Source organism: Macrotis lagotis, chromosome 5 (assembly GCF_037893015.1).
Source record: "Macrotis lagotis isolate mMagLag1 chromosome 5, bilby.v1.9.chrom.fasta, whole genome shotgun sequence".
Lineage (NCBI taxonomy): Eukaryota > Metazoa > Chordata > Mammalia > Peramelemorphia > Peramelidae > Macrotis > Macrotis lagotis.
In genome coordinates, this window is record NC_133662.1 from 185,561,617 (window position 1) to 185,575,045 (window position 13,429).

At 36.1% G+C, this 13,429-nt stretch overlaps 1 protein-coding gene across 2 annotated transcripts in view; it reads right to left on the minus strand.

Annotated features, from left to right (window-relative positions):
• Positions 1-13,166, minus strand: part of RNASET2 (ribonuclease T2) — a 47,408-nt gene extending 34,242 nt beyond the window's left edge. Inside the window, exons 1-4 of one of the 2 annotated variants that reach the window (XM_074188019.1) lie at positions 13,059-13,166; positions 10,882-10,981; positions 8,247-8,301; positions 5,349-5,404 (exon numbers count right to left, since the gene is read on the minus strand). In XM_074188019.1, coding sequence (XP_074044120.1) covers positions 5,349-5,404; positions 8,247-8,301; positions 10,882-10,981; positions 13,059-13,137 — 290 coding nt within the window. In that variant the 5' untranslated portion in view covers positions 13,138-13,166. The remainder of the gene's footprint in view (positions 1-5,348; positions 5,405-8,246; positions 8,302-10,881; positions 10,982-13,058) is intronic. The other variant, XM_074188020.1, reaches the window with a different exon arrangement.
• Between the last annotated feature and the right edge of the window lie 263 nt (positions 13,167-13,429).

Consider the following 13,429-nt stretch of genomic DNA (forward strand, 5'->3'; position numbering starts at 1 on the left):
TTCTAATAATATGGTATGCATTATTGTAACTATACAATCAAAGCTATGATTATTAGTAAAAGTATAATCACAGAGTACTACATTTGGAAAATTAGAAGTTATGCTGAGCATACCCTTTGATCTGAGTCATACTACTACTACTAGGTATATATCCCAAAGAGATTTTTAAAAAATTGAAAAGAACCTACTTGTACAAAAATATTTATAGAGCAGCTCAGTGGTGCAGTGGATAGAGCACCAGCCCTGGAGTCAGGAGTAACTGAGTTCAAATCTGGCCTCAGACACTTAATAATTACCTTGCTGTGTGGCCTTGGGCAAGCCACTTAACCCCATTTGCCTTGCCAAAAAAAAAAAAATATTTATAGCAGTTCTTTTTGTGTTGGCAAAAAAGTGGAAATTGGGAAGATGTCAATCAATTGAAAAAATGCCCGAACAAGTTGTGATATATGATTCTAAAATACTACTGTGCTATAAGAAATGACAAGCAAGATGATTTCGAAAGACTTAAATGAACTAATGCAAAATAAAGTAAAAAAAAAAAACAGAACATTGTACAGAGTGACATTATTTTACAATGATTACCTGTGATTCTCAAGCAATACAAGGGTCTAAGACAGTTCCAAAGGACTTATGATGAAAAATGATATCTATCTCCAAAGAAAAATCTGACAAAGTATGAATACAGATAGAAGCATGTGATTTTTTTACTTTATATTTTTCATGGGTTTTTTCCCTTTGGGTGTGTGCCTTCTTGCATAACATGACAAAGAAAGGTTTTGCATGATTGCATATGTATTACTTTATATCAGATTGATTACTATTTCAGGGTGGGGGCAGGAAGAATATTTGGAACTCAAAATTTTTAAAAACTTAATGTTAAAAATTATCTTTACTTGTAATTGGGGTAAAATAAAATATTTTAGAAAAGCAGTCTAAAAACCTTTAAAATAAATAAAATAAACATAAAAGAACAAAAATTTTAAAAGGAAAATTATAGGTTATAGAAAGTAGCCTCCCCATTTAATAAGTAGGGGGATTGAAGTCCTAATTGATTAAATAACTTGTTTAAACTCACAAATTCAGCCAGGGGCAGAATTCAGTTTTTCTGAGTCTCATAAATTTTCCCTATAACAAATTACATTATTAATTAGATCAAGGTCTTTTAATCTGGGGGTATGTGGACCCCTAAAGAATCCATGAATTGATTAGAGGTTCCATGAACTTAGGGAAAAAAATACTATCTTTAGACATTAATAATAATGATAATAGATTATTTTATAATAATAAAATTACTATATATATATATATATATATATATATATAAAATCTTTTGTTTCTTTTACTAAACTAGATATATTATTTTCTACATTTAAAAACATTACTCTCTGAGAAAAGATCCTTGGCTTCCTCAGACTGCCATGATACAAAATGATGTCCAGGGTACATAAAAACATCCAGCTCCAAATTCCATGATCTTATCTCTGGCATCCCTTTCAATTATATTATTGAGCTGTATGTACAGTTAGCACTATGTAAGTAATAAATAATATGAACTTGGCACTTTAAGGCAAGGAAAGAAATCCTGCTATAACATTATGGAAAAGAATTCACATCTCTAACATGGAAATGGTAGATTTTATTCAAAAGAAATAGTATATTAAAAGGGTGATAGGAGAACATTGAAAAGTCAAGAAAATAAAACCCTGTATATAATCCACTGATCTTAAGAAAAGAAACAATAGGAAGAACATGAGGCTAAAAGGTTGGAGAAACAAATTAAATATCTATACAAGAAAAATCTCCCTTCCAGATGCAAAAAATGGGTGATGTCTCTGTGCAGATTATAAAACTAAGAGTCAAAATACAGTAGAGATTGAAGAAAACAACTTGGATAACTGATGGAATTCTCATTCCACCAAAAACAGAGTATCTGGTAAATGTTTTATGATGCTTCTATTTTCACTTTTCAGAAGGCAAAGGAAATTTCAAAAGGATCTGCTTCTCCAAAATAACTGTATATGAAATGAAGGAAATTAGATTATGAAGGGGAAGTGAAAGGGTAACTTGAGAAAAACTGTCACATCACTGTTTATGATAAATAGAGGAAGATGAGGCAAAGCACTTACAACCTCAAAGTGTTCTATAATGCAGACCACCATTATTTCCACAAGGAAACATAGTTCAAGAGAGATAGAAGACTCTCAAGAATGAAATTCAACTAATAAAATTATAAATGGCACCAATGAGCAAAAAAAGGTGGACGTATCTAAAAAAGAATCCATCCATAAAACTGGAGAATTGTTGAACAAAGTGTGGTATATAATCTTTAAGGAATACTATTGTGCTATAAGAAATGAAACGCATGGAAGCTTTCAGAAAAAAACCTGGAAAGACTTAAATGAACTGATGCAAAAGGAAACCAGCTGTACCAGGAGAACCTTATACACCATAACAGCAATACTGCACAATGATCAACTGCAAATGACTAAGCTACTCCTGGCAATACAAAGATCCAAGACAATTCTTAAGAATTTATAATGAAAAATGCTTTTGAACTTCAGAGAAAGAAGTGATGGAATCCAAATACAGATTGAAGCATATTGTTGTTGTTTTTGTAACTTCATTTTTCTTGTCAGTTTTTTTTTTGGTCAATGTTTTCTTTTACATGACTAATATGCACCTGTTATAAACTTTATCAAAATGTTGCCTTTCAAGGATGGAAGAGAATTTAGAACTCAAAAGTAGTGAAAAACAAAGGTGAAAGGGGCAGTTAGGTGACAAAGTGGATAGAGAACTAGCCCTGGAGTCAGGAGGACCCGAGTTCGAATCCAATCCCAGATACTTACTAGCTATATAATAATTGTCAAGTCACCTAACCACAACTCCATGTCTCCCCCAACTCCATAAAAACATCAAAAATGATTTTTATATGTAATTGGAAAAATAAAAATATTTTTAAAAAAGGGGAATCCAATAAACTCAGATTAATTCATACACATTCATATGCACATATATGTAATAAAAATGGGAGCAAAAGTTTTCAGGGAAAAAAGTGGCACATAATTATGAACAATGACAGAAAGATTAAAGATTGGAAGGGATAAAAACCTTATGAAAATGCTAAAGATTAATATACTCAAAGGATATTATAAAAAAAGACAGCATTATTACTGAAGGACTCCCAAATGTCCAACTCTAAATTTAAGATCCTAAGATGATGTAAGCCTCTTCTTTAGCAGTGTTTAAAGTAGAAGAATAAGGAAGGGATAGACTCTTTAGACTGAGGACTCAGGCTTTAAAAACTAATTATGGGAGGAAAGCAAAACTACTCAACCTTTTTGTATTACCATATTTTTTTTTAAAGAAATTCATCCTCAGGTTAAATAAGAAGAACAATAAAATGATTTAGGCAGAACTTTAGTCTAAGGTAGGTGAGTAATAAGATCTTTCAAAAGGCTTCAAGCCTATTGGCATGAATAAATTCTATTCCCTGAACAAACTTACAAATATTATTGCTAACCCACTGTGGCACAACAGAAAGGCAGCACTGGAATTTGGAGCCAAAATGCCTTTAAAAACTATATCATTTAACTTATGAAACTCTGGGCAAATCAATTGACCTCTCTGGACTCAAGTTTTCTCAACTATAAAATGAATGTGTTGGATTAGATGGCCTTTTAAGGACCCTTCCAGATCTAAATTTATAGTAACTGTCATCTCTGAGGATTCAAGGAGAATAAGTGACATAAGATGAGATATTCATTCATTCATGGATTCTTTTCTTTATTAGGTTTTTTTTTGCAAGGCAAACAGGGCTAAGTGGCTTGCCCAAGGCCACACAGCTAGGTAATTATTAAATGTCTGAGACCGGATTTGAACCCGGGTACTCCTGACTCCAGGGCCGGTGCTTTATCCACTACACCACCTAGCCGCCCCTATTGATTCTTTCACAAGTACTTAACAAGAATCTAATTGTAGAGAAGGTGCTCACTTGCATTGGTAGAGGGAGATTACTCATCTAGACCTATTTCAAGAAAATCCCATATCCATTCCAGCCAGAGCTGCACTGGAGATGCAACTGAAGATACCTGGGCAAAGGCATGACCACAGGAGATGCAATATCATGTAGAGGGAACAAAGCTGAGCAACTTGGCTAGAATGTAGGATGGGTAAAGAATAGTGAGAAATAAGCCCACAAAGGTAGGTGGAGTTCTGACTGGTAACTGTTTTAAAACTATAAGACATGAATTTTTCATTTGTCCTGGATGCAAAAGAGAGTCTTAGTCACAACAATGCTTTAGAAAAATCACTTTGGGAACACAGTAAAGGATGGATTGGAAAGGAAATTAGAATCCAGGATAACAGGAAAGAGAGGGGGAAGGGAAAAGAGAATAAGTACCTTTTTATTTATATTATTTTATTTATTTATATAGCACCTACTATCTTCAGGAAACATGCCAAACATTTTACACATGTTAAATAATATTCTCACAACAATCCAGTTCCCTATAGGAAGAGAGGAAGGAGCAGCATTGTCCAAATGGAACTGACCAGTTGGGTCCCCAATGGGGCAACCGCTACCACTCACAGATGGTTTGTCTTTCCTTCTCAAAGAAGACCTATGATATCAAGGTGATGTCTTGACTTGCAAGCGAATTGTATTTAAGTGAGGCAAGGCTGTGCAAAGTCATCAACCCCATTCTTTCCTCTGGAGCCATCTGCATTCATTGTAAGATACAGATCAAGATGACTGGAGATGGCATCTAAAGGGGTGTCTTATAAAAAAAAAACATAAAAGAATTTGTTCTGCTCCACAGAGGTCAGAGATTTCAGTAGAATGTTTTCAAAAATGAAAAAAAAAAAGCAATGTATTTTATCTAAACAGAGACATACTTCTGTTCAATATATACACTTTTCTAACGATAAAAAGGATATAAAAATGCAACAGGCTGCTTTAGAAAAGTCCTGACAACTATCACTTGTTAGGATATTTATTGAAGGGTTTCATGCTTCATGTAAGGAGTTGTACTTGATCACCCCAGTGATACATTATATATTCAGAGCCTACATGGCTTGTCACGAATGCATAAATAATTTATTCATGGGTCACAGGTTAGGAATAGATGTCCAAACTCACATTTGTAATGTCTGAATTTGTGTCATCCATTTTAACCTTGTCCTAAAGCTACCAAATCAGAGATGGAATCGAAAGACTAAGGTCAATGAACTAATAAATTGAATATATTCACCCTAACTAAAAGTAACTAAAATAAATAATGGGACTGGAGCTTCAATATGGTTATACAAAGATTATTTATAAATTAAATGGCAATTGCTTAAATTCTTACCACAGTCCATGTATTGTCCAATAATCAGGGGGATCTCTGCAGTCATTTTCATTTTCCTAAGTGGGGAGGGAACAAAAATAAAAATGACTTCATTATTTCTTTAAGTACATTCTGCAATCTTGTTTTTCTCCAACATAAGACAGAAGTTATGCATATATATGTAATATAGAATATATTATATAATGTAATAGGCATTTAAATAATGTGTTCAAATATCTCATATTTATATTATGCATACAGATACTTTAAATATTTAATTTTCATTCCTGTGTTACAATTAATTCAATATAGCAATATTCCCAGGGGATAGGAAAATAACATTTCAACATACTGAGGTTGAAAAGTAAGAAGAAACAAGGGGAAAGGCAGAGCTACTATCTCAGTATGGAAAGAGGAGGGGTTAGTTTGCACAGGGTGTTTAGTAAGTTCCCTTTTCATAGCCTTTAATAGATAAGAGAGGAAGGAAATTGAGGGTAATTGGATGGAAGAACCAAAGTCAAATAAGAAATTTAACTGTAGTTCAGTTCTGCGCCATCTTCCCAGCTACAATATAAACATCATAAACTAAAGGTTTTTTCCTGAAGACTGAAAAATCACAGAAAACACTTGTTACCACAGGATCTGAAGCTGGAGGGAAATATGGAGATCATTTTGTTCAATGCTTTTATTTTATAGCAGGGGGAAACCAAGATTCAGAGAAGTTAAATTACTTGCCCGAGATCATGCATATTTACAGACAATAAGCAGTTTTTCACTGAATGTTAACAATAAGCTATGGATGGGACACAGAACTAATTTGGTTATACAGATAGCTCCCCTGAAGTTTTACTCCTGCAGAAGGATTTTACCTGAAATTGAATTTTAAAATGTATATATTTCTAAAGCTTTCATGTACAATCCAGGTGCGTGACAAACAAGCTATTACTCACTAGCACTTCAATTAATTATCTTTACACTTAGCCCACAAAGCTCCCACATCCCATTAGACAAATGTCTCACTGAACATATGGCCTAACTCTGAACATAAAGCTAGACTTGGCATAAACCAAGCACTCTAATAATCAAATACTTCACAAACATGTATGAATCTTTTACCACATGGATGGCATTATGCTAGGAACTGGGGGTACAAATGTGAAAAAGGACAGCCTTTGAAGTAAAAGAGCTTATAGTCTATTGGGGAAAATTCAACATATTTGTTGTTAATCAGTCATTTTCAGTTATGTCCAAATCTCTGTGATACTTCGAAATTTTCTTGGCAAAGATAATGGAGCAGTTTGCTGTTTCTTTCTCTATCTGATTTTAAAGATGAGAAAACTAAGACAAATAGGGTTAAGTAACTTGTCCAAGGTCACATAGCTACTAGGTGACTGAGACCAGTTTTGATCTCATGAAGATGAGTGATCATGACTCCAAGCCCAACACTCTATCCACTATACTACCTGATTGACTCAACGCATATATAAATAAGCATAAAAAAGGTGAGGAACAATAAGGTTCAGGGGATAGAGAGCTAGCCCTGGTGGTAGAAAGGACCAGGTTAAGGTCTGCCTCTAATCATGCCAACTGTATATAAACAAATCTCTAAGGCAGTTACAGAGATGTTACTGATCTGCACTGGCACATGGTATTCCTATACCAGATTTCTCTATCTTCAATCAATCTACATTTAAGTGCCTATTATGGGTCAAGTACAATGAAATCACAAGTTTTCCCTGTCCCTCCCCAACATAAAAGGTAGGGAGTGATGGAATCCAAGAGATCCAAACGTTATTTTGTGTAATGTTGTTGAGAAGATTACTTTCATTTGTAGCTTTCAAGACTTGTTCTTCTAACCTCCCAAGAACTCAGGTCTTAAAAAAGGCCAAGATTATCCACCAGTTTCTGGGCCATTGCCAGTTATCCTGACTTTTGTCTTGTCACTGATCTATGATGACTCTGGAGGAGAAAGTGAGGCTGACAACTATACTTAGCTCTGCCTCACTTAAATCCAATTCACAAGCAAGTCATGACATCACCCTTATGATGTTATTGGTCCTCTTAGAGAATGAAGGAACAACAAAAAATGCTTTACTGAGTGCTAAAACCTGAAAGAAACCCTGGAACATTTAATAAATTTAATAAATGTTTGTTGCCAGTCTACCTCCTAAAGCAAATGTTTATATCGCAATAATTTAATTTGTAATACCTACTGCTATTCTGGCACTTATAGAAGGTTGGGGGCCCTGAGGTAAGTCTACCAAATACAGAAAGCACAAACCAATGATCTAAGCAACCTGTTTGGATCCTCAATGCCTAGCACAACACCTGTTTGGCTTGGATTGTATTAAAAGTTCTATTGATTCTATCTCTGGAATATATCTAGACTATCCCCCCATTACCCTCATCCCCATTGACAGCTCAAACTGTCTCTCCCATGCACTAACTTCCTAAACCATTTCTCCCTATCTTCCAATTTAGTTAGCACTGCCAGGTCTGTCTTCCTAGACTAATATCTTTAATACATCACTGTCCTACTCAAAAATCTTCAGTGAAGGCAGCTCAGTCTAGTTAGTAGAGTATTGGACCTTTAGTCATGAAAAACTGGGTTCATATCCCAGACTTACTAACCGTACAGCCATGGGCAAGCCATTTAAACTCTCTAGTCTTCAATTCCCTCAAATGTAGAATGGGGATAATTTCTTCAGTGCTTATCTCAAAGGGTGTGGTGCTCAAATGAACACATTTTGAAAATCTGCAAGTTCTATACTAATGTTAGTCATGATCAAAATGGCTCCTTACTACTAACCAAAAAAAAAGTTAGCATCTTAATATCTAGGATTTTAGTACTAGAAAGACCTTAGAGAACACCTAATCCTCTTTTGAGTTGTATAAACACTTCAAACATTGGAAACTTACCTTGCACACAGTTGTAGGCCAATGGTGAACCATAAACAGTTTGCTCCACTCATGGCTGCCACAATGGAAAGAGAAGTAATTTATTTCTCAACTTTTATTTTTTTATTTTTTTATTTTATAAATCTTCCACTAAGTCTAAATGATGGCTTTCATCCAAAAACCAAAACAACCAAAAAAAAAAATCCTATTTATCATCAGTGTCTACAGCAAACTGGCAATGAAAGATGAAAAATACATTTAAAAAATAGTTCATCTTTATTCAATACTTTTTTTCTTGATCCCTTTTAGGTGCTTAACAAACATTTTATTCATGCTCAGGGTTTCCCCTAAAGGATATCTCTAACCCTGTTTTACTGTAGTAAATCATATAGTAAAAATCAGTGTCCCAGGAAAAATGATAATATTCTATCTTTAAAAAAAAAAGTTAAAGAATGGAAAAACAATAACCAGTAGAACCAAATTAAAACTCATCATTGAGATAGTTTGGGGTAAATCGGGAAATGTAGAGCCCTATACTCAATTTCAATTAAAATTTTGGGCTTCATCCTCATTTCAAGTTTCTCTATAAATATCCTATTTCAGTAATTAGATTATGAGTAAGTGTAGAATTCACAATTAAAGTGTTATGAGAAAATTAATTATAGGTTGAAACTGATGACAATATCCAACTCTGTACAAGAATAAACTAGTTGAGTTGAGGGGTTTACAATAAGTTTAAGGGAAATATTTCTGCCCTGGTCTTATGGTTGGTTGGTTCTTGGACTCTTATCAAAGAAGCCCAAAAATGGTCTTATAGAGTCAAAAAGGCTGAGTGCAAATTAGTTTCTGATCCATTCTAGCTTGAAAACCCTAAATGTATTATTTTATATCTCTGAGTTGGAAAGCTGAATGATGCTGTGGATAGAGTTCAAATCCAGCCTCAAATACTTACTGGCTGTGTGCCTGTGGTCAAATCACTTCAAAAAAAGACCTGCCTCAGTTTCCCATCTGTAAAATGAGAATAATGATACCTCCTAGAGCAGTTATGAAGATCAAAGGAGATAATAATTGTAAAGTGTTTAGCATGATATAAAAATGTTAGTCATTATTATCATTATGAAAATGACTATAATAATGACTGCACTAACTTATTTCACATAGTTGTGGGAAGGAAAGCATTTTGTATATACTAAATGAAGAAGGAAGAAATAATCATTTATATAGCACCTACTGTATGTTAAGCACATTACAAGTATTATCTCATTTGATCCTCATAACCTCTCTGAGAGATAGATACTTTTATTATGGCCATTTTAAAGTAGAGGAAAATGAGGCAGACAGAGCTAATAAGTTTCTAAGGAGGGATTGGAATTCAAGTCTTCTGTGATACCAGCTGCTATAAGTGTACAAAGTTTTAATACCTTAAAATTGCACTGAAGGGTTATCCTCTGAGGGAATGTCTATTTATACATGCATGTATACCCTCTATACCCATGAATACCTGGGTGAGCATATGTATGTGTGTATATATATATATATCTATATCTATATATATATATATATATATATATCCACACACATCTATATGTAGATATATGTATGTATTTCAACATGTAAGTATATGAGTTGTTACTATCTTCAAATATTAATTTGAAAGAAAAAAGGAAATTGCTCTAAGAAGAACACAACCTACCTCCACCCCCACTCTTCCCCACTCCCCAAAGAAGACAAGTCAAGACAATAATGAGGAAGTTGAGCAATGACATTCAAGAGGAAATCCAGCTAAGGGGGAAAAGATTCTACCTACCTTAAATTCTAAAGTATCTGAACTCTAACCATTGAAAAGAAAATTAGGAAAACCACCCTGAAGCCAACTGAAGCCATATTTTTTAACAACTTGGAAAGAAAAGGGAAACCATATTAATTTTTGTAAAGTGGAATTATTAGAAAAAACAAGCTACTTGCAGAAAAACAACTTCAAAAGTTCAACATCAAGTTATTTATAATCAAACAGCTATTTAAAATATGAAGCATAATCTACCTCCAATTTTTTTGAAAATATTTTAGAATAAAATTATACCCCATGAATTCTAATTTTTAGTTAAAGTAAAATTTGGATTTTGAACATTACAATTCTTTTTTTATAAGAAATACATACATGAATTTGCTTAGTGATTTTTTATGGGGTTTTGGGAAGGGAGAAAATAAGGAGAGGAGACTACAATTTTCAAGGTTAAGAATTTCAGACAAACTAACTGATGAAACAGCTATTTGTATTATCAGTGAAAAGAATCTAAAAATGAATAAAGTTTCCTTCAACAATGCTTATCTTCTAATTTTTTAGTACTTACTTTAGTCTTTTAACTTAGTTCAAAAACCTGACTTAAGTTTGCACAGAATCATGGTTGCAGAGCTGTAAGGAACCTTATGGGTCATCCATTCCAACCCAGGACTCAGGTACCACTCCTGCCCCAAATTTTCAGATGGTGGTATTGAGAAGTGAGGAAAATGACTTGCCCAGGGAAACAATGGTAGAATGGAAAAGAGCCAGGATTTGAAACCTCCTGACTTCAAATCCTGCATGAATCAATGCTAGTTATACAATTACATTATCTTGCCAAGTTGATCTGAAATTTTATTTCTGCAAATAACTTACTGATTGGAGAACTTGTCAGCAGTACACAAACAATAAAAAGCTAAACAAATGGAACTCAGAATGAATACAAGGGTTGTTTTTGACTTCATTGTATTCAGTCCTAAAAAAAGAGAAAAGAACACAATTAGTCACATTAAAAGTTAAGGGTTTAGAAATCTATGAGAAATGTTTAAGCAAAATACAAGATATAATACAAATATAAGGCACTGATATTATTTTCAAGTCTCTTCCGAGAAGATGCTGGCATAACAACTTGGGTTGGGATGTTTAAGTGACAGGACTGAAAAAAAGATAAATGAAACTATGGCTTTTTAATTTAAAAAATATATGGAGAGGCAATTTAAGGGAGTCTTATTTCAAGTTATCCACTGAGCAACTTCTTCCTGACATACCTAGAGCTCTTTGAGGCTTACTTACTCCATAGAGCTTTAAATTCAGAGCCTGGAAGGCACCTCAAGGGGGTCTACTGACACCCCTTTATATTAGAGATGAGGAAACTAGAACCCCAAGAGAAGAAGTAGAGTGTGATGGTTCAGGACTGGATTTCCAAAGGCAGGACGCCGACCCAGGCAGTGGAAAGGTTGAATTGCAATAGTTTAAACACATCACATACCCTTACAAGACCCTTGGAAGAGGAAGGAAAGATTTGCCTAAGGAAGAAAAGAAAAAAGTGGGCCAGGTAAGAAAAAAATGGAACAGTCAAGGTTGCCAAGTTTATCACCATTGGAATCTTCCAGTAAGCAGCCCCTGTACTTCCAGCCTGGGTAAGACAGGGAAGCCCAGTTCTTTAATAAATAAATGAAAGAGATGAACCAAGAACTGCAGAAGGCAGAAGTAGCTGAGCTGGAGTATGAAACTGAAGATTCAGGGCTGGGATTTAAACTCTCCCTCCAAAGGCAGTGCTTTTTTCATGCAATTGATGGCTTTCGTCTTGCATTTTAGAAGAAGACCATGACCTCAGATGATGGAGATGATGCCATCATAAGCACATGATTTGGATTTGAATGAGTGGGCACTATGCTAAGTCATCAGCCTCACTTTCTCTCCACGGTCATCTAGGTCCAGTGACCAGATATGAATCAGGATGAATGGAAATGACCCTGGCTGTGAGACAATGAGAGTTAAGTGACTTCCCCAAGGTCACCCAGCTAGTAAGTATCAAGTGCTGAGGCTGGATTCGAGCTCTTGTCCTATCTTTTCCATTTGAAGGACAGACTATGTCTCTTGAAAGGATATCAAAAATCTCGTTCTAACATAATCCATATTAGAGAGAATACTGAAGGCTAAAGAGATTAAGTTAATTTGTCTAAGATCACATAACCAATAAGAAGTAGCAAGTAAACTCATTTCTTGACTAAAATTCAGTCCTCTCTCCAGGTAAGGTCTAAACTAATTAGAGCGTGTACTTTTTTTTTCCCGAAATAGTAAAATACATCTTTTATTTTGGAGGGAGTGCTGCTAATGGGGAGTCTGGGAAAGTGAGCATTTTAAAATCAATAAACCCTGGATTAAAGTCCCCTGCCCTACCTTCCCTCCCCAACACACACACACCACCACCACCACACACACACACATACACACACACATACACAAACACACAATATTGCGGGACGATTCCCTTCAAATCTCTAACACTATAAATTACAGATCTGCCAATGGAGGGAAGTCACCACACCTGAAGTTACCGGTCCGGGCTCCCTTTCCCAAATCCCGCTCCACAAAAGCAACAATGAACTGTCCACTAAGAATCCGAGCCTCTCAAACTACACCGAATAGTTACCGATCCCCTATTCTCTCCGCCCCCCCCCCATAATCTCCGTTGTTTTTATCTTCTTGTCGAGCAATAAAAGTTTTAAAAAGTGAGATTACACCTCAAACGCACTTTCCACCTCCCCCCCTCCTCTTAGGGGTTCAGCATCAGTTCTCAGAGTGACTCTCTTCAATTTTTTTCCTCCATCCCCCCCGACTTTAGCCTTTTGGAGAGGAGGGCTGCGGGGGCCCGCAGGAGCCAGCGCCCGGCTCTGGCCCCTTCCCCAGGGTCTCCCCAGGCTGGCCCAGGGGATCCCACGCCAGAGACCGGCCTGGCGTCCCGCATCCACCCGGACCCCAGCCCCTGAGTAGCTCCAGAGCATCCTCGGTGCCAGGGAGCGCCCGAGCTCCGCCCCAGGCGGGCATACCTGGCTTCGGGGGGCTGGCAGCTGCCCGGGTTTCCGTAAACAGTCCGGGCAGTCCGGACTCCAGCCGGCCCCGGAGCATTCCGGACACGTGATTCTGACGGCTTAGAACAGCTAGGTTTCAGCTCCTCCTCCTTCCTCTCTTCTATTTTTGCCACCGGCCAGAAAAAAGTAATCCTTCCTCTCTTGCCTTCCTTCTAGTGGGCTGAATAGACGCCTTTTCTCCCCCGCCCCCTGGAGAGCCAAGTGCTCCCAAACTGCTAGCCCACCTTTGAGGGTTTAAGGTGTAACCGTGGGTTGAGAACCAAACCCTTCGGGCCGATACAGTGTTTCCTGAAGTTGCAAGATCTTGTCTTAATTACGCGGTGCTCGTA